The following is a 25,804-nucleotide window of genomic DNA, read 5'->3' as shown; positions in this document are numbered from 1 at the left end:
AAGAGTCTTATATAAACTTATTTGTTGAAATTCAAGACTTGAAGAACTCTGAAGTGAAGACTGAAGACTTGAAGAATATGCACATAGAACTACAGGGTGTCCATAAAGTCCTTTACAATTTCAATTTTTTTATGACGTCAGTACTCAATATATCTTAACCAGGTTTGTTGTTTTTTAATCAGTTATTGTTAAAGTATTTTTACTTTATTTAACACATCTGTGAAGGCCAAAACAATATATGGTATCGATAAATTCCTTTTGCATTTCGAAAAAAAAATTAAGATTTTATGGGCACCCTATATAATGAGAGTCCAGCTTTAAGCAATATCTGAATTTATTTTTACAATCGATTAAAAATAGTCAACAAAAAATAATAAAGAAAAAATGTAATGAAAATATTGCTAAATCAAGTTTAATACCATAGATCAAAGGTGTGCAACCTGCGGCCCGCGAGCCAAATGTGGCCCACAAGGGGAAAATGTGTGGCCCGCGGAGAAGGGCTAATTTTTGTGTGCAGCCAGCGAAACGAGTTTTTAATTTAGTAAAATCTGGTGCGTGAGAGTAAGTCCATTTCATTTTCGTTACAAAGCCTAACTAAGCCTGAGTCCAATTTAATATCTAAGCGACATGCCTGATAACAGTGAGCTTGTGCGAAGCGAACAGCGCGGTGCGGCCCGCGGTTTTCCCCACGTATTTGTATCTGGCCCGCCTTTCCGGTGATCCTTGAGTTGAATATATAATTATTTCTACTTAATTAAACGACGGTTTTCCACTAATTTTAATTTAATTACTAATGCAAGTATCCAATTTTACTTAAATTTAGGAATGTTATTGGCTCTTTTCTATTTTTCTTACGTATTTACGTTTTAACAGAATATTTAAATATAGGATTTTGATCAGTATCAAATGACCTGTTTTGTGAAGGGTTTCTCAAAAACTGGGCCTTTAACAGTTCTAGAGGGGCACGGAGCAGAGATCTGGGGGCCATGAGAAAAAGCCTTAATTAGGTAAGGACGTAGCCCAAAAGGGGTTAGGGGTTTCAAAGCGAATTTTTCTGCATCATACATCCCATTTAATTTTTCCTAGATTGAAACGTTTTTATTATCATCGAAACTCTTGAAGACCACGCTGGCTGTTACGGTCTAACTTGCCAATTAGAAAATTTTAACATTCCCCACATTCCTTCAAACATTCCCGGATATTCCTCTGTACTTAGGTGCCATTCGCGATGATTACACTCAACTGCGATTTGTTACATTTTTTGACTGTGATGATTTTTTATTTTTTCATTCATTTGTTGTTATTTGTTTGACTTATAATTATTAAACAAGCCGAATAAAATAACTTATTGAAACGTGTTAAATGCAAAACTTGATATTTTTAAGGAAAAGTAGGGCGCAAGTGTTGAACGTCTTTGAAAGGGGCTACAAATAATGAAAGATTGACAAGCTCTTGTCAGTGTTATTCGTACTCTGCAGAAAGTCATAAAAATTATAAATCATCAATTTCAACGATGACCGTTCTTAAATACTTTTACATAACGAGGCTTGTATTGGAGCTGTATTGGAGACAGTAGAATTTGCGTATAACATCAAGTTTGAGATTTTGAAAATCAAATTTCTAGAAAAACAAAACGATTATTTCTGAACTTGTAAAAAGTTAAAACTTGTGCATAGATAAAATTTAAATAAAACATTATAGAATATGCAAATATTGAATATTATGGAAAATTTGAAATGAATATATATCCAGGTGGAAATAAAAGCTAATAAGAGACGGCTCAATCATATGATGAACCATGTCCTGTCGCCCGGTTACCAGTCCATGTCGGGTATGGGAATAGTTAGCGAATAGTTTGTTTCATATTCACGGACTTGGTGGTGGAGGAAGCCGTAACAGACCAGCGGTTATTGCTATTTCTATGATTTTACTAAACGAGGCTTAGCTATATTGGAGACCGTAGATTTCACGTATAACAATGACTTTGAGTTTTGAAAATCAAATTTCTAGAAAAATAAAATGATTATTTCTGAACTTGTAAGAAGTTAAAACTTGTGCATAGATAAAATTTAAATAAAAAATTATTGAATATGCAGATATTGAATATTTTGGAAAATTTGAAATTAATATATATTCCGGTGCAAATGTAAGCTAATAAGAAACGGTTTAATCATATGATGAACCATGTCCCCTTGCCCGGTTACCAGTCCATGTCGGGTATGGGATTAGTTAGCCAATAGTTTGTTTCATATTCACGGTCTTAATGGCGGAGGAAGCCGTAATGGATCAGCGGCTACGTGAGCCACCCTGCGGGGTTCATTGCTATTTATAGTACTTTTACAAAACGAGTCTATGTTGGAGATAGTAGAATTCGGCATATAACATCAAATTTGAATTTTGAAAATCAGTGTTTATAAAATAAATCAACAAACGGTTCTTTCTGACATTGGAAAATATTAAAACTTGTGCATAGATAAAATTTAAAAAAAAATTATTGAATATGCAGATAAGGAATATTATGGAAGTTTAAAATTGAATATATATTCCTGTGGATATGTAAGCTAATAAGAAACGGTTTAATTATATGGCGAACCAGGTCCTCTCGTTCGGTTACCAGTCCATGTTTGGTGCAGGATTAGTTAATCAGTTATTTATTACAGATGCATGAACTTGATGGTCGGGGAAGGCGTAACCGACCAGCGGTTACGTGAGCAATCCTTCGGTTAGATATCGATTACTATCCCCACGGGATTCGAACCTGCAAACCCACGATGGGTAATCAGAGTTGCGATGGCGAGAATATTTGTAAGGCTTGGGACGATATTCAGACATTTCGGCACTGATGTTACTGCCCACGGACGTTTCGTTCCATATGTTTCGTCACGGATATTTTGGTCAGACGTTTCGACACATGGACATTTCGGACCAGAGGTTACGAAACGTGCACGAGTGTGGAGATACATATATCAATAAAGTTCGGGCCTCGATTGCCGTTTTAAATATTTCTTTTATGAAAAAGACAGATTCAGATTGGACAGATTGACGGATTGGAACTCAGAGGTCAGATGGAAACATCCATATTTGATTGTTTATGGACAATCACAGAAAATATTCGGCGCTCCAGAAGTATGTGTACCGATATGGATGTAACTAATTTTGTTCGCCTACTTTCGATCAAGTTGTATAAAGGGACGGGAGCCTATGAGCAGGGGTATATTCACTTGGCTAACACAGACAGTCCCTGAACTCGTAATAAAACTAAAATAAGGAAAATTGCAATTAAATTATGGCGTAACCCTAACCTGGTACACAACATACTACGGAAGTACCAACTATTCTTTGTGGTGATAACTACAACTCAAGTCCAGTCTCGCCAGAAGAAGCCGAAGAAACTGCTCGTCCTCTAGATTCAGCATTTATACAATCAAGTCCTTTTAGGAATTTCTTCGTCTCTCTTCTCATCTTCCTGTTAATGGCAAACAAAATAAGAGAGATTTAGGACAACTTTTATTAACCAGTTTGTTTGAAAAGGAAAGCTTCGATGAAGAACCAATATATAACCAATACAAGAAGAATATATGTATTTACAAATGAATGTATTACGCGGGGTTGGTTGTGAGCAGGAATTTGTCACTTTTAACAGTTGTAAGAGATGAATTTTAACACGGTGTCCATCAAGTTCCTTTCCAATTTCAATTTTATCATGAAGTCAGTTCTCAATTAATCTTAACCAGGTTTGATTTTTAGCCAGTATTTGTCATTTGTTTGAGTATTTTTACTTCATTTGATACATCTGTGAGGACAAAACAATATATGGTATCGATAAATTCCCTTCGCAGTTTCAAAATTTTTTCCAGGCTTCACTAGAGATGAAAATGTGAGATATATCTATGTATATCAGACGAATTATGAGAATATCGTGGATGGAAAAAAAGTCAAACGAAGAAGTAATGGAAAAGGCCGGGTACAAAAGATCCCTAATTAAAACCATCAGGAATAGACAACTACAATTTTTTGGGCACATAAACAGAGCAAATGAGATAGAAAAGCAAATACTGTGTGGAAAGATTTGTGGTACCAAAAGTAGGGGAAGACAACGCACAAAACACACCGACAGTCTGAATAATTACGTAACGAAGAAAGAATCCTCCAACAATGAACTCATCAGGAGAACTAACAACAGATTGGAATGGAAGGCCATGATCGCCGATGTCTGTAACATACCTGGTACATGAAGAAGAAGAATCTATGTATTTAATAATGAATGCGCCACACGAGGTCGATAATGAGCGGAAATCTGTCACTTCTCAGCTGTTTCAAAAGATTAATTATGTTTTACGTTTACGTGAGTCTGATTAATTCGACAGTAACGAATAAATGGCGCTCCAGAAGTATGTGTACCAATTTGAAAGTAACTAATTTTGTTCGCCTTCTTTACATCAAGTTGTGTAATGGGAATGAAACCTAAGGCCCCATACCCAGGGGGTATATTCACTTTGATAACACGGACAGTCCCGAACTCGTAATAGAATTAAAATAAGAAGAAATCAGAATAAAATTATGACCTAACCGTAACATGGTACACATACTACGGGAGTACCGAATAAATAGATATAAAAATTTCTTACGAAGAAGCAAGGTTGTAGAAGACGGGATTTAAACACTCTGAGAATCTCAGACAGATGTATTGAGCTGTACCGAACATCCACTCCTTCTCCCATCCTCTTAGTGACGTGTCCTTATTATGAAGAGTCCAGAATTCGAATACTTGAAAATAATAGGATTCAATTTATTTTTTAAGTGAGAATTCGTTCAATGCAAACACATCTCTGAACAAAGTTTTGGAGATCCACCGAAATCTCGTGAAGTTACGTTGTATAATACAAAACGAGAGATTGAATAAAAGGAACTTTGAGGATAGACTGCTTGTTTCATTTTCTAAAAACGCACGCATACGATACGATACTTTTTATCTCATTGTTTCTTAATCCAACCAACATTTCTGATTAACCACGGATTCCAGTTGATCCGAGATCAGGGGGGGGGAGGGGAGGTTGGCGGGACTGTATGACGCTTACCTTGTTGCGCAGTTCGTCGAATGTGAACGAGATAAAAGAGAAAATCATCATTTATCACCAAATGCGTACAAACGAGAAAAAAGGAACTAACATCTGCGGAGATTAGCAGCTTTTTTTTAAATTTCAATAAAAAAGATAGAAAATAACCCCGACTAAATAAAATGATCTAACATATGCAGATATTAAGAGTTTTTCTCATTAAATTAAATAAAACTATAGAAAATGACTAAACTAAATAAATTTTTCTACTTCCAACCTGTGAACGGTATATATCCAAGCATAAATGATCCAACAATCAGTCCTAATTGTAGAATCGCCTGTTTTTCTTTCTGTCTCTCCTTCACAGCTTTGGAAGAGTCGCTGCTCGATCTTGCTTTACTCATCTGACCCCGTTTTCGTACAATGACGATCCCGATGCATATAGAGACCAATGCAATCGCAACCAACGGAAAGTAGAAAAAGATCGGATAAGCGTATTCAATGTAGCGAGAGTAGATTTCAAGTCTGAAAGTTTAATGTGTATATTTGTTATATAATACCGTATATCAAGTTTCCACGACACCCTGGGTTTCCATTAGTATAGACTATGGGTTCCAACCGAGCCCACCCCCTTCCTTTTGAAATGTATAAAAACGTATTATTTTGTATCATACATGGTATTTTTTTGCGGCTTGAAACGCTTTTAAGACCCTCAAGACACTTAAACACACACGTACGCTATAGATGATCCGGTCTAACTTGCCAATATGAAACCCAACTCCTCATTCGTAATTCCTGGCGACACCACTGTCTCAAGTCCAGTTCTAAATCGAGCCAATTACTGCGTCAATTTCCACGGTTATTTCATTCTGCGTCATCTTCTTTAGATGACTAGAATCAAGGGCATAAGCCAGGTTTTTCGCCTCGGAAACGAACCTAGGTTTGTCCAACCCGTACTGCCCCGGTTTTTTGTTTCATGAAAATGGTGAGCCTAGTTATAAGGTCTGTCAGGCATAAATTATTGGCAGTGACTCTGTATGGATCGAGTCTGACAGGCATGCTTGAGTATTATGTGTTTGTTATGTTTGCCATATTTTTCAATTTTCAATGCTAATTCTCTTTCGTTCTCTCTGATAGTGCTAATTAATTTTAAAAAATATTTGAAAAATGGCTTTCTTCCATCCATTGTAATATGTACATTTTTGATATATTCGGAAATAAATCATTATCTCTCTCTCTTCTACCTATTTCACCCGGCAAGCAGGACATGATCACAACTCTAGTCGAAGAAATTTCTGCAATAGCCTATGAAACACTCCAACGTATTACGTCACTTACGTTTCTTGGTTCTGGGTGCAAGATGGCCATCTAGCGGTTGGTGACGTTCTATCGCTTCTGTCTCTAATCTTCGCACCGCTGAAGATAGCGAAAGGTATGAAGCCACAAAGGAATCCGACAACCCAGATTAATACAATCCATATCTGTAATGAAAATATTGTCTGTGTACTTTTCAGGAAGGAACCAAAATTATCTCCGAGTTGAAAGGGCAAAATGAAAATAAGGAATAATAAAGATAATGAAGCGATGTTAATAAAAATTGACTTGGTGAGTTACATAAAGTCGTAAAAATTAAAATTGCAAAGGGAATTTATCGATATCATATATTCTATTGCCCTCACAGATGTATTAAATAAAGTAAAAATACTTAAACAATTACTGATTAGAAAACACCGAACCTGGGTAAGATATATTGATAACTGACTTCATAACAAAATGGAAATTGTAAAGGAAATTGGACGCCCCATCGTCTCGAAGCCTAAGAGTGAACAACAGCTAAGCTCATGCTTTATCATACCGGTACTAATGCGCGACTAGTGCCTGTTTCGTTCTCTATCTAGCATTACGGGTTCTCAACAACACTACCTTATATTATCATCAGTAAACATAAGAAATACACCACACAGTAGAACAGTTACAAGACGAATACCACGTTTTACAAGAACAGCCAAGTACATTGAACACAGATGCCGCTATAGGGCATAGGTTCTCAAAGTGCTTCATTCGGAGCCCCGGGGCTCCGCGAGAGAAGCCTAGGGGCTTCGCCGACTATTTCTTCAACTATTAAAATATTGACTTCGTTAATTTTGCAACTGTTCAAAGAAGCAATAACAGCATTAATAAGATTTGCCAGCGGTAGCGTTAATTCGACTTTGAAATTATTTATCTATCTATATCTAAGTTCTAATGGATAATGCTTTATTTCAATTACCGCCTAGTTGCCACATTTCGACATTTTTATTAATATGTTTTTCAAGTTTGTGGGGAAAATATGTTGTGAGGTAAATGATAGTCAACATCTTCACGGCCCCATAACGCTAAAAGTTTGAGAACCATCGCGCTATAGGGTATATTACGTCATATCGTAACAAGGCCCATATTTTAACCAACGCTTCCATGTTTTTTTGAATATATTCACAAGGCAAATAAAAAATCTTACTCTTCCATGTAGTGGTTTAATTTTGCTGAATATTACAGGTTTCCACACAGAGATGAGACGCAAAATCGCGAATCCTAGGATATGCTGAGATGTAACGCAAGAAGTCCACATTTCCACTCCCCAATAAAACTGTAAAATAAAAGTTACGAAACAATAAAAAAGAAATCAAAAATAATGACTGCCCGTCATCAAAATATCGAACGTAATATTATAAGTGAGAACACGCGTTTTTCTCATATTGGTAATTACCAATGAAGAAGCAAAAACCAAGAAGAGAGGGGGTGTATTGTGTTGTATATGTAGCGTAGTCTGTGCAGCCTACGTGTCCTAATTCTAACGAAGGTTAATATTCTCATCTAAATTTCAACCCCAGCTCATCCAACTCTTACTCAAGTCGAAAACATTAGCTAAAAAGCTAAAGATGGAAAAGACTTCGTTTCGGCAATTACGTAGAAGTGGGCACTCTACTCTGAGGTTAAATACACAATATCTGAGTCCAATATTCAGTCTTTACCTCAGGTCGAGCCAAAACGATCAATTGGGAACGAGAAAAAGAAAAATGGCTATTAGCGTACAGTAGTAAAACCAAAGTCCCCCATCTAGATGTAAAAAGCATTAGTGTTTGAGTTTGATTTATAATCGTTACTGAGTTAAGTTAGGTTAGTGAAACGCCCCATTTACTCCCACCTCCTTCGCTATATTTAGTAACCACCGACTCGAATTTTATGTAAGCCACGAAGAGTGATTATAAGGTCACGCACAGTAAATGAGATTTCAAATCTCAAAAATGGGTTTTCTTTTTGAACTCATTAGATAGGCAGGGATTATCTAATTTCGCTAAAACCATGCCCAAATTTTGCACCACGAAACGTTTTTCATTGCTAATTTCGGACTATTCAATGTACAGTGTAGTCCGATATCATGGCAGCAATTATTAATAATCGATTAATGTAATAACACCTGATACTGGCCACTCACTATATATTACCAGCCTCATCTTAACATGTAAGCTAAACAAAGAAATTAAAAAAAAAGTGTATAAACTAGTTTTTTGTTGCTACTTTGGTATGGATCTCAGCTGTTGTGTGATCTCAATCTTAGCCAGGGTTAGGGGTAGGAACTGACTTCTGAGAATGTCTTTATGAGATTAAACGCATACCAATATGCAGTGGTGGGATTTAAATTTTTTTCAGCCGTTTTTTTCACAACAGACATATTTTTCAGCCGGTTCTTACAAACAGAACATTGACAGAAACCAGTAATGCTAACCGTCAGCTGATCTCATAAAATTCCGTGTGACGGTCCTATAGAACCGGTGCGAACCGGCTGAATCCCACCACTGCCAATATGGCACTACAATAAAAATCAAATGAGATCGCGCATCAAATTAGCTCTAGAACAGCGATTAGGTTAGGGCCACGCCCCCACAACGCCCCATTTTGCTCTTTCATGTAGACAAAGGAAACCAGTTGGAAGAAAATTAAATATACTAATTTTCCTTATCACTTACCCAACAGAAAAATTTTGGCGGAACAAATACATTGAACCCCCATGTTCTTCTGTATAAATTTACCCAACTGACAGAAGCCGAGAAGAGATCGGAGAAGCAGAGACTCAAAATGAATTGATTGAAGATATTTCTGAATAAGAAAACGAATCACTTTCAAAACCTTGCTTTTTTTTATTTTGATAATTGAATACGATGACGTCATATTCGATGACGTCATTAACCTATATAGAAAATATGCTGATAAATAGAATATTTTTAATTTTCAAATTTAGATTTTTTTCATTAGAAGTATTTTGTGAGGGGGCCTGAATCTAACTAAAATATTTGTTAGATTTGATATTTCGGATATTTACATTTCGATATTTTGGATATTAACGTTCCATCCACGTATTTCCAACGTGTTTTTTATAGAATACACGAAAGGTAACGTACGGTAACGTAAGGTAACGTAAGGTAACGTGAGGTAACGTAAGGTAACGTAAGGAAACGTAAGGTAACGTAAGGTAACGCAAGGTAACGTAAGGTAACGTAAGGTAACGTAAGGCAACGTAAGGCAACGTAAGGTAACGTAAGGTATTGTAAGGTAACGTAAGGAAACGTAAGGTAACGTAAGGTAACGCGAGGTAACGTAAGGTAACGTAAGGTAACGTAAGGTAACGTAAGGTAACGTAAGGTAACGTAAGGTAACGTAAGGTAACGTAAGGTAACGTGAGGTAACGTAAGGTAACGTAAGGAAACGTAAGGTAACGTAAGGTAACGCAAGGTAACGTAAGGTAACGTAAGGTAACGTAAGGCAACGTAAGGCAACGTAAGGTAACGTAAGGTATTGTAAGGTAACGTAAGGAAACGTAAGGTAACGTAAGGTAACGCGAGGTAACGTAAGGTAACGTAAGGTAACGTAAGGTAACGTAAGGTAACGTAAGGTAACGTAAGGTAACGTGTGGTAACGTAAGCTAGCGTATAAGATAACGCAAAGTTCGTCAGGGCATTCATACTTGCCTGAGTTTCGTTGACTTAACGATGACCATAATTGTCAGAAGATTTCCAAAGAATCCAAGAATTAGGAAAAGGATTAAAAATGTGGCAACGACGGCCACGATGACGTTATTAAAAGGAAGAAAGGTCACAACTTTATCATCCGTATCGTTGAAGGTTGAGGATTCGTATCTGGAGTATTCAAATAACATATTAAATTTCGTTAAATCGAAGCTTTAATTATACCAGGGATTCTCAAACTTTTTTCAACATGTTCAGCTACGTCACATCAAGTTGTGTGAAGGGAATGAAACCTATGGGCAGGGGGATATTCACTTGGCTAACACAGACAGTCCCCAAACTCGTGATAGAACTAAAATAAAGAAAATCGGAATAAAATTAATTAGGACCTAACCCTAACCTGCTACACACACTGCGGGAGTACCAGACATATTAAAGGTACGTACAGGTACTATGATTGGAACGATTCCTAATAAAAATGTATTCAAAATTATATCCGTTATACTCTACTCTTGATGTGCAAAGAAAATAGTAATGACGGCAGTATTTATTTTTGACTCGCCGATCTATATAGTCTATTTTTACTGTGGTCGTTTGACCGGAGTATTAAAAATTATCATACATAATCATAATAAAATATCAAATATATTCCTAATCATATAGCATACCTAACTGTGCTTGATACCTCAAAACCCGATACCGTTGTTTCAACCATGCTCAGACGCTATTCTACAGAAGACTTTTGTTCTTTAGTTCTTTATTAAGTTCTTAAATTTGTTCTTACACGTCCTGTGCAAAAAAAGATTTATTATACCCATATAAACAACGAGACGCGCAGCAGATAAAAATTATAACTCCTAGGCGATCATTTCCGTGAAAATTTTGGTACTACGGAAATCACTTGGCTAGTCCCCGAACTCGTAATAGAACAAAAATAAGGAAAATTGGAACAAAATTATGGCTTAACCCTAACCTGGTACACATACTACGTTCATCATCTCTGTCATCTTGGTTCACATACTTCGGGAGTACCAAAATTTATCATGCGCTAGAAAAGGTAGAAGTCTTGATTTTCGACAGAGTTTCTGTCAAGTCACTGGGACGCCATGCTTCAGTCAAAGTAGTTGGTATGGTGAAATAATTGGTGTCATCTGCATATGAGTCACCAAAATGCAAAAGACTATTTGAGTAAAATTTAAATAAAATTGGTAAAAGCGATTCAACAAAATACTAATCTATTGTGAGCCAAGCAGAACGAGGGATATATTTTCCTATAAAGCTTCCTATAAATTGTGTCACTCAATTGGTTCGAATCTTTCACAAGTATCCAGGCACTAATTTGAATAGAGCGGAGTCGCCAAAAACTACGTCACTTTGAGACTGTCAATAAATATATTAACATTTCGCTCACGGAACCTTCCGACATACTGTTTTTGATGATTTTAAAATTTTGACTCCGAATCAGACTCCTAATCCGATGGATTAAAAAGAACGGCTCGCATCCCGGCAATAGAAGCCAGTCTACTTATCCAGATATTCAGGCTTACAGAATATGTCATTGTTATCAGAACTCGAGTTACGCTTCCGAAAACCGAATAAACTGCGATGCTGACAAGTTGAATCTGACGCTTTGAACTGCTAGGCCAGGGGTGGGCAACTTCTCTAGTCGGCGGGCCAGATGTGGGAGAATGAAGTCTTCGGGGGGCCGGATTATTACATGAATAGTATTCAATATTTTAATCACATATTTATTCGCTAATGCAAGAAAGAAAATTGAATGCTCAACACTCTCTGTCAAATTTACGTTTCTTGGGATGTTCCATGGTTAATAAAACTTAATATAAAATCTAAATTCTATTTATATTTAGAATCTCTGCTCTCTGCTTTGACCTTGTGGTATTTGTTTAACAAGTGTGCTAACGCAATTGTTTGTTCACTAAGGCAATTGTTTATTTCACCAGCTCGCACTGACAGTGCGGTGAGAGTAGAAAGGACGGCAACTTTCAGGGATGATGCGTCGGACCACATTACAGAGTATGGTTGGATACAGTCAGCGGGCCGGTCAAAATCTCGTCGCGGGCCGTATGTTGCACACCCCTGTGCTGGACCATCGCGCCGCCGTTGAATGAGGGTTTATGGCTGACATGAACAAACTACGGCCCGCTGGGTAATTCAATCTGGCCCACCTAATGCTGCCACAACCAAAATGAAACCAAATTTTGTTGTTTTAGCTAAAAAAAAACAGCTTGATTATGAAATCTGTTGAGATTACAATTGAATTTAAAAATTGTTGCTTTTGTAACACTGTAAATATTCTTCATAAAATGTAAATTTCCACGTCACACATACATAGACCGCCAGCCTAGGTTGTCAACTTTTTGGCCGCTGGTCAGAAATCCTTGCCCACCATTGATTTATGGGGTCTTTGGCATTTGTTGGGACGAGGCATCTGCCATTCCAGTACCTTCTTCCTCTCAAATGTAAGATTTATCTGACGAGAGTTGATCAGAACAAGTTAAAATTTATATCAGCGTCGCTTCGCACGATTCGACTCGGATCAATCTTGAACTGAAGTCATTTTGGCGCTCCCGTAGTATGTGCACCAAGACTGCGCACAACCTGAACCCTAATTTGGTACTCATACTATGTTCAGTTTGTGCGCCATCTTGGTGCACATACTACGGAAGTACCGTCATTTTTATCTTTGACTCTGAGTCGACGTCAATGTATTAATTTACTCCACGCAAGCCTGACTTAGGTAAAACACTGTTTTTTTTCTGCGACTAGGCACTAAATGAGTCAATTTTGAAGCATTTCAACAGAAATTTAAGTCAATTTCATTAAATTTAGTCGTCTCGATTCACAATTAGTCCTGATGAAAATCGTGACTCGCTAAGTTTAACTCTTGTCGGATTAGCCTTTTGTCGAATAGTCATTTATATTTATGCATAGGAAAGTCTACTGAGATAAGGAAGCTCTCAGAGTTTTGCTTATTCAAAACAAGTCCTCGATCTCTATTCAAATGTGTCTGGGCCAGCCAGACTACAATAAAGTAACGAATTCATTCGACTGGCTGAAAAAGGGAAGATTAAAAGGATTTGTGATTTACATAAATTCAATCATTTCCTCATTTTGTTAACTTTTGATAGCTCTAACCAGTTATGCCTAAACGTACAACCGATTAAGGACGTGAAAAAGCACGACCCCGCAAAGGGCTTTCGTGGCATAGGAAGAATTTTTCTGGGTCCAAGGGTCTGGGAAATGCTCATCGCTAGGACTGGGCATTTTTGAATACCTGATTATATCAGAATGGAATCGAATATTTTTTTCGAATTGAATCTCGAACACTTGGAGATGTATAATTGTATGTAACTTTCTTCTTGTATTGGGTCCTCCAGACACATAAATTACTGGAAACGTAAAATACATCACTCAGGCAGATTGCTGAGCGTTCACGTATAATAAGAAACTTGTTCTCATCAATAACTCACTACAGAAAAGACTCAGAATTGTTGTCAGAATTGCGTTGAAAAAATATGGCTTCAATAAAAAAAATTGAGAAATTTACCTCGACAGTTGTCAGAAAGGTAAAAAACAAGATGGCGGCAATTCGAAATTTCGCTCTGAACCGATTCGAATAATTTACTATTCAAATTGATTCGAATATTCGATTCGAAATGCCCAGCCCTATGGCCATCGTTTTTGAGAGTTATTGCAAATGCAAATTGAACGCGTTTATACATTACGTAGACACGATGCTAGTTTACGTAAGAGGCAGGAATTAAAGTTTCCAATCATATTATAAATCCTCGGTCTTATGAGTCATCTTCAAATGAAAATTCCATAGTTCAATTTTACTTACTGATATCATTTGTGACACATAATCTATATACAGCTGGGAATTTTGTCTGCGTAGGAAGGATTTTATGCGCGTGTTTTCACTGAAATCAGACACAACTAAAAAGTAGACGACCTCCAGCTCAACAGCCGAAGAGGAGATTAGGAGATATATTTCCTCTCGCACGTGTAATGGGTGGTCGGAGTCTTAAAATACAACTTAGGATGATACCACAATACTCAGACCATACAACAAGATAGCGGACAATTGAACATTGTATGTGTACCAGGTTAGGGTTAGGCCATCATACCACGCGTCAATTTGAATGATGAAAGATTATTCGAAAACAGTCGATAAAGAAAATTATTGCGCATTCTAACACCTCAGTAATTCATCTCTATGACGTCACTAATACGGAAATATGAGTCGATTATTTGAATTTATAAAATTTGATTTCTCTGATACATACACCGTCTCAGTAAATTTTATTAAACGGCGCTCCAGAAGTGTGTGCACCCATATGGAGGTAACTAATTTTGTTCGCCTACTTTACATCAAGTTGTGCAAAGGGACAGAAGTCTATCTTCAGGGGGTATATTCACTTGGCTGACACAAACAGTCCACGAAATCGTAATAGAACTAAAATAAGGAAAATCGAAATAAAAGTATGGCCTAACCCTAACCAAGTAGACATGCTACGAACTATATTGGTTCAATAATGTCAGAAAAGCGAAACATGGAAACAAACAAAATACTGTATATAAATAAAATATTAGAAGTCTACTAATAATACTAAAATGAATTTAACGTGAATAATTTTGTTCTCCGCTCTGATACAATTTAATTATAAGCTATAACCTTAGGTTTCGTACATGCGTTACTATATTTCTCACTAAAATAACACTACTCATCTGTGTGATAATCTTCGTCTTATAAAAACGATTTTAAAATAACAAACATGCAATTGGATAAACATACACAGAGCCTATGTCAAGAATGGTCTGCAACTCAAACGGCTTCTGCGGAAAAGATAATAAATTTGACTATAGTGCAGTTTCATTACAATACACTTCCAAAAAAAAATGTGATATTACTTGCTCTACCATGTTAATGAAATGCATGCTATTCCAAAAATTATTTCTCCGGTACGTGCGGTGCATAATAAGACGTGAGATCAGTAATTTTTCAGTAACAATATACAAATCAATTTTAATGATTAGGTGTATTCAAAAAACCTGGTAACAATATAAAATAAGATGTTTGAAAGATGGTTAAGTTCATAAAATAGATTATTCATTATTCAATTCCTTCTGCGTCATAAAGCTCGAAAACTAGACGGAAGCACATCAATACGTTGAGCTATAACACGTATGTGGCGTGTGCTTCGCTATGCTACTTGCATTAGAGTAGGATTTACATATTTATCCTGGGGGGGAAGGAAAGTCGATAAGACGGCTCACTTATATGGCAAACCACGGCCGCTCGACTGGTTACCAGTAGGCCTACATGTTGGGAATGGGATTAGTTAGCCGTAAGAAAAAGTGGTTATAGTACGTGAACCACCCTACTGCGCCATGAAGCTCGAGGAAATCAAACAAGAAATTGAAATACGTGTGTGGCGTGTGTTTCACTGTTTTACTTACATTAGAATAGGATTTACATATTTATTTCGGGGGAAAAAAGCCGATAAGACGGTTTTATCATATGGTGAACCACGGCCTATCGTCCGGTTACCAGTCCATGTCAAGTATGAGATTAGTTAGTCAGTTTTTTTTTTATTTCAGATGGATGGACTTGATAATCGAAGAAGCCGTACCCAGCAGCGGTTACGGTTCATGAATCACCCTCTGCCCCGTAAAGCTCAACAGCTACCCCAGAGGTCGGGAACCCATAGCTCGCGAGTCATATATGGCTCTTTTGGTGACGGCATATGGCTCCCATAAAAATCTAGTTTTCTGAGGCTAAGCTTACTATTGTTACGAGATTTCCAAGTTTTTTATGGCCAAATTTGCCAATACGTTTGAGAACGCGCGCCCAGCGCATGTCTATTTTATCTAAGAGAATTACCAGACAGGCATTGTGACAAAACTTGGGGATTCTGGGACATATATTATAATAAATAATATATATAATAATAATAAGTTTATTTCGACTCCATAATCAGCAATAGACGATAAAATAATGGATAAAAACAAAACGAAAATATCGGTCGGAAACCGAAGACTCTATAGTGACATGACTCTATAGTGACACCGCGTGTCCCATCACTAATTGATTAATAACTCGCTAATTATACGACATAATACATCCAAAATCGATAGGCTTCTGGTCCGAGATATGATGAATGCACATGCAAAATTTGTAGCAGATTCAATCTTGTTTTCGTGAGATATCGCGTGCATCTAACAGACAGACAGACAGACAGACAGACAGACAGACAGACAGACAGACAGACAGACAGACAAACAGACAAATAACTATCAACATACTTACCGATCAAGATCGATAAGTAATAAATAAAACTATTGTGACATCACAAAGCGATAGAATCGCGAAGCAATAGAATAAAGCTTTTTGTCCGTTTGGACATACTAGTTACAGTATTTGTCATATTTGAATCGGACTAGTAAAGCTAGTTTTTGAAAAAACTACTAAGATCCCTAATCGAAAGAAGGGTGACGAGTATCGTAGATTTCAACTTGTGCTGCATGTGAGCAGCCGTTCAAGGTCCTCAGCGACAACATGCAGTATCAGAAGTCACATTAAAAGTATATTGACATTGTATGTGTTGACTTCTGAGTAAAAATTGCAAACCTAATTAACTTAAGTGAGGAAATGCTATATGGCTCGAACGAAAAAGCAGTTGGAAATATGTAGCTTTTGTGGTTCTCTTGACCAAAAAGGTTCCCGATTCCTGAGCTAGACGAAGAAGGAAAGTTTGAATTTTTAACCACTTTATGGACACCCTATATCATAAAAGAGTCCATCTTTCAGTCAATATCTGAATTTATTTTGACAATCGATTAGAAATAGTAAACAAAAAATAATAAAGAAAATATCTATTGAAAATATTGCAAATCATATCATGAAAATATTAAATCAAGTTTAATGTTATCGATCAAGGGTGTGCAACCTGTGGCCCGCGGGCCAAATTAAGCGCAAAAGGAAAAATTGTGCGCCCGCGGAGCAGTGCTAATTTGTGTGTACAGAGCTCAAAACGAGTTTTTAATTTAGTTAAATCTGGTGCATGCGAGTAATTTTATTTCATTTTCGTTGCAAAGCCGTAATCAGCTGCCATTTGCGAGGATTATATTGATTTTGAAAAAGGATATCAACTGTGATTTGTTGAATTCTTTTGACAGCGATGTATTTATTCTTTTTCTTTCTTTCGTTGTTGGCTTTTTATTATTAAACATGAGGGGTAAAATAACTTATTGGAACTATTTAAAAACAAAACAAGGCTATTTCATTTAATTGCAAGGGGGCACATGTGTTGATAGTTCAAGGAAAGGGCTAAGAATAATGAAAATTTGAAAACCACTTGATTAGTGTGATTCGTATTTTGCAGAAAGTCATAAAATGGTTAATCATTAATTTCAACGATTATACTAGTTGTGTACCTTTACTCGGCAAGGCGTAGCTAGAATGGAGACAGTATTCGCGTATAAGAAAAAGATTGCGTTTTTTTTAAATCAATGGTTCTGAAATAAAACAACAAAACGGTCATTTTTGAACATAAAAGAAATTAAAATATGTGCATAGATAAAAAAAAGATTGAATATACAAATACCGAATATCATGTAAAGTTTTAAATTGAATATTTATTCTGATGGAGAGGTCAGTGTCACAGATAAGATTTTGCCACTGTGATAGTTGTGTCTGGAGACCTCGGATTGATGACTTATTGATACGGCAACTTTTCTCTACATAAGTTCTATTACGACTTCGGCTACTAGCCAAGTGACTCCCATAGTATTTGTAACTGAAATTACGGCCTAACCCTAACCTGATACACATACTACGTTCTGGTGTCCGCCATCTTGATGCACATACCACAGGTGTACCACATTTATTAACAATGTGTGGCCTCGATTGCCGTTTTGAATATTTCTTGAATGGAGAAGGCAGGTTCATAATAGCAGATCGGAAATCAGCGACCAGATAGAAACATCTATATTTAATTGTCCATGGCAGGGGTGTGCAACCTGCGGCCCGCGGGCCAAATGCGGCCCACAAGGAAAGATTGTGCGGCCCGCTGAGAAGTGCCAATTTAAAATAATGTAGGGCCCGCGAAACAAGTTTTTAACTTAATTTAGGGCGTGCGAGTAATTTTAATCCCTTTGCGTTGCAAAGCCTATACCTGAATTCAATTTATTAATTTATGACGTTACAATGCCGTAACAGCAAACTTGTGCGAAGCGACCAACGCATATCATAATGTCAATATCCAAAATTTATTTGTATCTGGCTCTCCTGTATTAAAGGCTGCACACCCATGGTTTATGAAGAATTGCATAAAAGAATCTTTGTGTTGACATTTTGAACTACAACTCAAGTCCAGTATCGACAGAAGAAGCCGAAGAAGCTGCTCGCCCTTTGGACTCGGCATTTCTACAATCAAGTCCTTTTAGGAATTTCTTTGTCTCTTTTCTCATCTTCCTGTTAATGGCGAAAAAATGAGAGATTCAGAAAAACTTTTATTATTCGGTTTGTTTTAAAAGGGAAGCTTCGATGAAGCGACGATATATCCTCAATATAAGAAGCATATATGTATTTTATATATGATGAGCAGAAATCTGTCAAAAAAAAACGGGTGTCCATAAAGTCCCTTTACAAATTCAATTTAGGGTACTCCCGTGGTATGTGTACCAAGTTAGTGTTAGGCCTTAATTTGTAACGCATGAACTTACCTACATAAACCATTTGTACCTGAAAACACGGCCTAACCCTAACCTGGTACACATACTACGTTCCGGTGTCCGCCATCTTAGTTAACATACTACGGTAGTACCGAGAATAAATAGTGATGAAAATTTCTTACGTTGAGGCAAGGTTGTAGAACACAGGGTTCAAGCATTCTGAAAATCTCAGACAGATGTATTGAACTGTACCGAACATCCACTCTCTCTCCCATCCTTCTAGTGACGTGTCTTTGTTATGAAGAGTCCAGAATTCGTATACTTTAAAATAAAAGGTTTTAATTTACTTTCTAAATAAGAATTCGTTCAATGCAAACTTATCTCGGAGCGGTTTTATAGAGATTCACCGAAATCTCGTATTAATGGGGTTCTCAAACTTATCGTGTTATTGAGCTCGGAACAAGATTGACTATTAATTACGGAGCCCCGGAGATAAATTATATTAAAGCTGTAAATTTGACACTTGACAAACGTATTAATGAGGTATTGTTTAAAAGTGGCAACAAGGCGGTAATTGAAATATGGCATTATCAATAGCATAGGTTCTTAAAGTGCCCCATTCAAATCCCCAGAGCTCCGGGAGAGAAACCCAAGGGCTTCGCAAGCTATTTATCTACTTATTAAATTACTGACTTGGTTAATTTTGGAATTCGAACCTGCGAACCCACGCATGGTAATCAGAAGTGCGGTGGCGGGCGTATTCTTAACGATGAGCCACACCGCCGCCGAAAATAAGGATGAGAGGGGGGAGGGGGGGGTCTAGGTCGGCGGGACTGTACAAATGAATAGTGTTTGCTCATTCATTGAATTAAGTAAAAATTTAGGAAACGACCAAACCAAATAAGATGATCCAACCTGTGAACGGTATGTATCCAAGCATGAACGATCCGACAATCAGTCCTAATTGCAGAATCGCCTGTTTTTCTTTCTGTCTCTCCTTCACAGCTTTGGAAGGGTCGCTGCTTGTTCTTGCTCTGCTCATATGCGCTCGTTTCCGTACAATGACTATCCCGATGCATATAGAGACCAGTGCAATCGCAATCAACGGAAAGTAGAAAAAGATTGGATAAGCGTATTCAATGTAGCGAGAGTAGATTTCAAGTCTGGAAGTTGAATGTGTTTATTAGTTATATAATGACGTGGATCAGGGTTCCACGGCACCCAGGGTTTGCATTAGTACAGACCAGGAGTTCCAACCGAGCCCAATTCCTTCCTTTTGAAATGTAAAAAAGCATATTATTCTGTATCATACATAGTAATTTTCGTATCTTGTAACGCTTTTGAAGCCTCAAGATTCTTGAATACCGACGTGCCCTCTACCCCTCCAAACCTATGCCCGCGGGCCACATGTGGCCCGACGCTTCATTATCTGTGGCCCGCGTCGCATTCAGAGAGGAATCAAAAAATCGCATTTCGTGTCGTATCGTCATCAAATTGACCAAAAAATCTGTTGTTATATTGTCCCATCATAAATGTCACTGAATTGACTAGTGTTATGGCTTGCTGAGGCAACTAGCGAAGTTGAATGAGCGAATTCTTAGCATTATTGTGGACCGCGAACAATGCAAAAGTAATTTTGTGGCCTGCGGAGCTGACAATCTTGGACCACCCTGCTCTAGCCGTTTCGGTCTAACTTGGCAAATAGAGATTTTCAATAGTTGAGTATTAGGTTTATGTAAAGCGTGTTTTGTTAAGCCAGCTTACGTATCAGAATCAATACATTTTCTGGAATGGAGGAACCTGTTGTTAGTGAGCCCAATACAAAACAGAACCCGTTATTGAAACTTTGAATCCCACCGCTGGGTATAAGGCCTGTTAAACGCAATGGATGTTTCCCCGAATATCGAACTCCTTGTTTATTTCCGTAACGATGACCTATCAGCAAATTGACCCACAATGAGTTGTAGATCAACTAACTTAACTTTCATAATGCCTTCCGAAGAGCTTCAGTTTGGTTGCAATGATCAAAAATTAGTCCCGAAAAAGATGTGATAGACTAGGCTAAAATTAGCTATCACTTCCTGTAAGCGACATGTGGTTGAATATTTAAACAAAACTGATGGTTTTTAACATGTAAACCATTTGTAAGCGACAACTCTCAACCCCCAAAATAAGCATCAAAAATTTTGCAATAGTAAAGTCCAAGGAGAATTCTCCCGGGGTCAAGGGTCGGGGAAACATCTATTGCGACTTTGGATGGTTTCAGATGGACAAATATTACGTCACTTACGTTTCTTGGTTCTGAGTGCAAGATGGCCATCTAGCGGTTGGTGATGTTCTATCGCTTCTGTCTCTAATCTTCGCACCGCTGAAGAAAGCGAAAGGTATGAAGCCACAAAGGAATCCGACAACCCAGATTAATACAATCCATATCTGTAATGAAATTATTGTCTGTGTTATTTGAAACAAGAAATCAAATTTATCTCCGATTCAAAGGTAAAAATGAAATAAAAAAGAAAATAATGTGATAATCATAAAAATTGACTTGTTGATAAACTCCCCCATAAAATATTCTTGGCTACGCCCCTTTATTTGACCTTACCAATATACACATTCATAAGGCGAAATATATATATCTTACCCTTCCATGTAGTGGTTTAATTTTGCTGAATCTCACAGGTTTCCACACTGAGATGAGGCGCAAAATCGCGAACCCTAGGATATGCTGAGATGTAACGCAAGAAGTCCACATATCGGCTCCCCAATAAAACTGTAAAACAAAATAAGTAACTATAAAAAAAAAGTCAACAAAATATTGAGATGCTGCCCATAAAATTAATAAATTTTAAAGGTAGAATGAAAATACAATTTTAATCCCTTCTGCTCGCCTTGAAAATTAATGATATTAAACATAAAGACATAAAATAGCGATCAATGACGTAGCTTGTGCTTAACCATAATCTAACGCTAATTTCATTATTTCGTTATTCATCAATAGTGCTCAAGAACAACGATTAGGTTGGGTTAGGGCCACGCCTCCACAACGCCCCCTTGTGCTCTTTCATGTACGCAAGAGAAATCAATTACTAGAAAATTAAATGTAATACCCAAACACTTACCCAACAGAAAAAGTTTGGCGGGACAAATACATTGAACCCCCATGTCCTTCTGTATAAATTTACCCAACTGACAGATGCAGAGAAGAGATCGGACACACAGAGACTCAAAATAAATTGATTGAAGATATTTCTGAATAAATATAAAATGCGTTTTTGTATCGGTATACTTGAACACGATGACTACATATTCGTTACGTCATTAACCTATATAAAAAAAATATGCTAATAAATCGACTATTGTTAATTTTCAAATTTTTATTTTTTGATAAGACTTATTTACACGCCGTTCGCTCTAAACAAGGCTCTCCAAAAGCAGCCGATGCCAAATATAGATTCACTATGGTTCGAAAGGACCGGCACCGCCTTTCGAATTTATTGCACCCTGGTTGAGATGTTGGAAATGGTATTTTAACCCGAGATGAGTAACCATAGGGGAGACTAATGCTTTAACGCAGTGGTTCTTAAACGGTTGAGCGCACCCCACAAGGACAATTTTGTGGAGCTAACTAAAACAAATGTTAGATTTGATCTTTCCCGCCTTATTTTGGATATTTACATTTTATTTTTATTTTTGATATTAACGTTCCATTCACGTATTTTCAACGTGTTTTTCAAACAATACATATTTTCGCCTTATTATCTGTTATTTGTAGCTTATTGTTAGCTATGTATTTTTGAAGTGTGGCGCGAGAATTGGAAAATTCTAAAAAGGGGGCGCGGCTTAAAAAGTTTAAGAACCACTGCTTTAACCAAGAAGCCACGACTTAGGAACTTCAGGAAAAAAATGAAATTTGATATGTGAATGGATATGTGGTAATAAAAATATCCGGAAGATATTTGAGCCTCGCATGCATTATAATAGTTATTTTATGTAAGACGATTATTTAGGAATTTCGATTCGAATAAGGCCATGAATAAGAAACCACTTCTACCTAACTGTACGTAACGTAAGGTAACTTAAGGTAACGTGAGATAACGTAAGGTAACATAAGATAACGTAAGGTTCGTCAGGTAACGTATAAGGTAACGTAAGGTGACGTATAATGTAACGTAAGATAACATAAATTGTAACGCGAGGTAACGTAACGTAAGGTAACGCAAGGTAACGCAACGTAAAATAACGTAAGTTAACGTAAAGTAACGTATAAGGTAACGTATAATGTAACGTAAGATAACATATAATGTAACGCAAGGTAACGTAACGTAAGGTAACTTAAGATTCGTTACGGCATTCATACTTGCCTGAGTTTCGTTGACTTAACGATGACCAGTATTGTCAGAAGATTTCCAAAGAATCCAAGAATTAGGAAAAGGATTAGAAATGTGGCAACGACGGCCACGATGACGTCATTAAAGGGAAGAAAGGGCACAACTTTATCATTCGTATCGTTGAAGGTGGAGGATTCGTATCTGAAATATTCAAAGAATTGGTAAACTTCGTTTGACCGAGGTTTAACCGTTGTTGAGAAAACGGTAATGGCTGACCAATGTTTTTAGTCATCGGATATGCATTTCTGACTCACTGTATAGTGCGCCAATCTATATAGTCTATTTTACTATGGTCGTTAGACAAACTAGCAAATAAAAAAATTATTCTTAATTATAGCATACCTAACTGTGCTTGATACGTCAAAATCCGATACTGTTGTTTGATTCATGCTCAGATGCTATTTTACAGCAGGCTTTTGTTCTTTAGTACTTTATTAGGTTTTCAAATTTATTCTTACACTTCCTGTGTAAAAAATGATATATATTATGCTCACATAAGCGAGACGCGCAACGGTTAAAAGTACTAACTTTTAGGCGATCGTTTCGATGAAAATTTAGGTACTCACGAAGTATGTGAACCCAGATGGCGGACACCGGAACATAGCATGTGTACCAGGTTAGAGTTAGACCATAATTTCAGGCACAAATTCCACGGAAGTTGGCTAGTCCCAGAACTCGTAATAGAACTAAAATAACCTTAACCTGGTACACATACTACGTTCCGGTGTCCACCATCTTGGTTCACATACTTCGGTAATACCTAAATTTAACATGCGCTAGAAAAAGGAAGAGTCTTGATTTTTGACAGAACTGCTGTCCATTCACTAGAACGCCATGCTCCAGTCAAAGTAGTTGGTTTGATGGAAAATTTGGTGAAAGTCATCTGCATATGAATCACCCAAATGCAAAAGACTATTTGAGTAAAATTCAAATAAAAATTGGTAGAAGCGTTGAATTGAATTTTTCACAAGTGTCAAGTAATTAATTTGGGTACTCCCGGGGTGTGTGTGCCAAGTTAGGACATAAGTTTATTACGTACGATCTTCCTTATATCAGTTCTATTACGAGTTCGTGAACTGTCTGTGTTAGCCAAGTGAATATATCCATGCAGTGGTGGGATTCAGCCGGTTCGCACCGGTTCTATAGAACCGTCTGACGGAATTTTATGAGATCAGCGAACCGGTTAGCATTACTGGTTACTGTCAATATTCTGTTTGTAACAGAACCGGCTGAAAAATATACCTTTTGTGCAGGAACCGGCTGACAAAAAACTTGAATCTCACAATTGAATATACCCCATGTGCATAGGTTTCAGTCCCTTTACACAACTTAATGTAAAGTAGGCGAAAAAAATTAATTACTTTCATATTGGTACACACACTTCTGGAGCGCCTAAATTTGAGTAGCGCAGGGTCGTCAAAAACTACGTCGCTCATCTCAGACTGTCAATAAATATATTAACATCGGTTTCGAATCAAAAAATCGACTCGGACTACGACTTTTGGCTACGGAAAAACATTTTGCTCATGAAACCTTTCGACATTCTGATTTAGATCATTTTAAAATTTTGACTTCCAGTCAGACTTCTGAATGCGATGAATTTAAAAGGCAGGCTCGCATCCCAGCAAAATAAGTCAGACTGCTTCTTCAGAAATCCTGGCTTACAGAATATACCATTATTATCAGAACTCGAATTACGCTTCCAAAAACCTGATAAACTGCGATGCGTACACGATTAAATCTGACGCTTTAAAACTGCTAGGCAAGCTCATCGCCGTTGAACGAAGTTTTATGGCTGACATGAGCAAACTATGGCCCGCGGGTCAGATCCGGCCCGCTGGGTAATTCAATTTGGCCCGCCTGATGCTGCCAAAACCAAGCTAAAACCAAATTTTGATGTTTTAGCTAAAAACCAGCTTGAGAAATTTGTTGAAATTGCGATTAAATTTAAAAAAAATTTGCTTTTGTACCACTGTAAATATTCTTCATAAAATGTAAATTTCCAGGCCACACTTACATGGCCCGCCAGCCTAGGTTGTCAAAATTTTTGGCCCCCGGCTCAAAAACTTTGCCCACTTTGGTTTATGGGGTCTTTGCATTAGTTGTGACGAGACATTTGCCATTCCAATATCAGGCCTTCTTCCTCTCAAATGCAAAAAATGTCGAAAATAACTCATCTGACGAGAGTTGATCAGTACAAGTTAAAATTTATATCAGCGTCGCTTCACACGATTCGAATCGAATCATTCTCAAGCTGAAGTCATTTTGGCGCTCCCGTAGTATGTGCACCAAGATGACGCACAACTTGAACCCTAACCTGGTACACATACTATGTTCAGGTTGTGCGCCATGTTGGTGCACATACTACGGGAGCACCGTCATTTTTATCTTTGACTCTGAGTCCACGTCAATGTATTATTTTACTCCACGCAGGCCTGATTTAGATTGCCTTTTTCCGCAACTCGGCAATACATGAGTCAATTTTAAAGCGTTTTCTGATAAATTTAAATCAATTTCATGAAATTCACTTGTTTTGGTTCTCAATAAGTCCTGATAAATAAATAGTGACCCGCGATGTTTGACTTTTGTCAGATTAGCCTCTTGTCGAATAGTCTTTTTCTATTTATATATAAGAAAGTCTACTAAGATAAGGGAGCTC

General features: G+C 37.3%; 2 protein-coding genes across 2 annotated transcripts; both read right to left on the bottom strand.

The window, feature by feature from the left end:
- Positions 1-285: 285 nt before the first annotated feature.
- Positions 286-10,870, bottom strand: LOC120329818 (growth hormone secretagogue receptor type 1-like). Its single transcript, XM_039396603.2, has 8 exons — positions 10,729-10,870; positions 10,064-10,231; positions 9,065-9,194; positions 7,555-7,683; positions 6,396-6,538; positions 5,335-5,582; positions 4,629-4,767; positions 286-3,466 (listed from the first exon to the last, which is right to left on the bottom strand). Exons 1-8 carry the CDS (start codon positions 10,773-10,775, stop codon positions 3,352-3,354), a joined length of 1,119 nt encoding a protein of 372 aa, XP_039252537.2. The 5' UTR covers positions 10,776-10,870; the 3' UTR covers positions 286-3,351.
- A 6,016-nt stretch (positions 10,871-16,886) lies between these two features.
- Positions 16,887-23,610, bottom strand: LOC120329907 (growth hormone secretagogue receptor type 1-like). The gene is made up of 8 exons (XM_039396696.2): positions 23,488-23,610; positions 23,119-23,286; positions 21,877-22,006; positions 21,399-21,527; positions 21,048-21,190; positions 19,673-19,920; positions 18,940-19,078; positions 16,887-18,557 (listed from the first exon to the last, which is right to left on the bottom strand). Exons 1-8 carry the CDS (start codon positions 23,532-23,534, stop codon positions 18,443-18,445), a joined length of 1,119 nt encoding a protein of 372 aa, XP_039252630.2. The 5' UTR covers positions 23,535-23,610; the 3' UTR covers positions 16,887-18,442.
- Positions 23,611-25,804: the final 2,194 nt, after the last annotated feature.

This window comes from Styela clava, chromosome 12 (assembly GCF_964204865.1).
Source record: "Styela clava chromosome 12, kaStyClav1.hap1.2, whole genome shotgun sequence".
Lineage (NCBI taxonomy): Eukaryota > Metazoa > Chordata > Ascidiacea > Stolidobranchia > Styelidae > Styela > Styela clava.
Note: the sequence above shows the minus strand (reverse complement) of the source record. Positions and strands in the feature narration are given on the sequence as shown.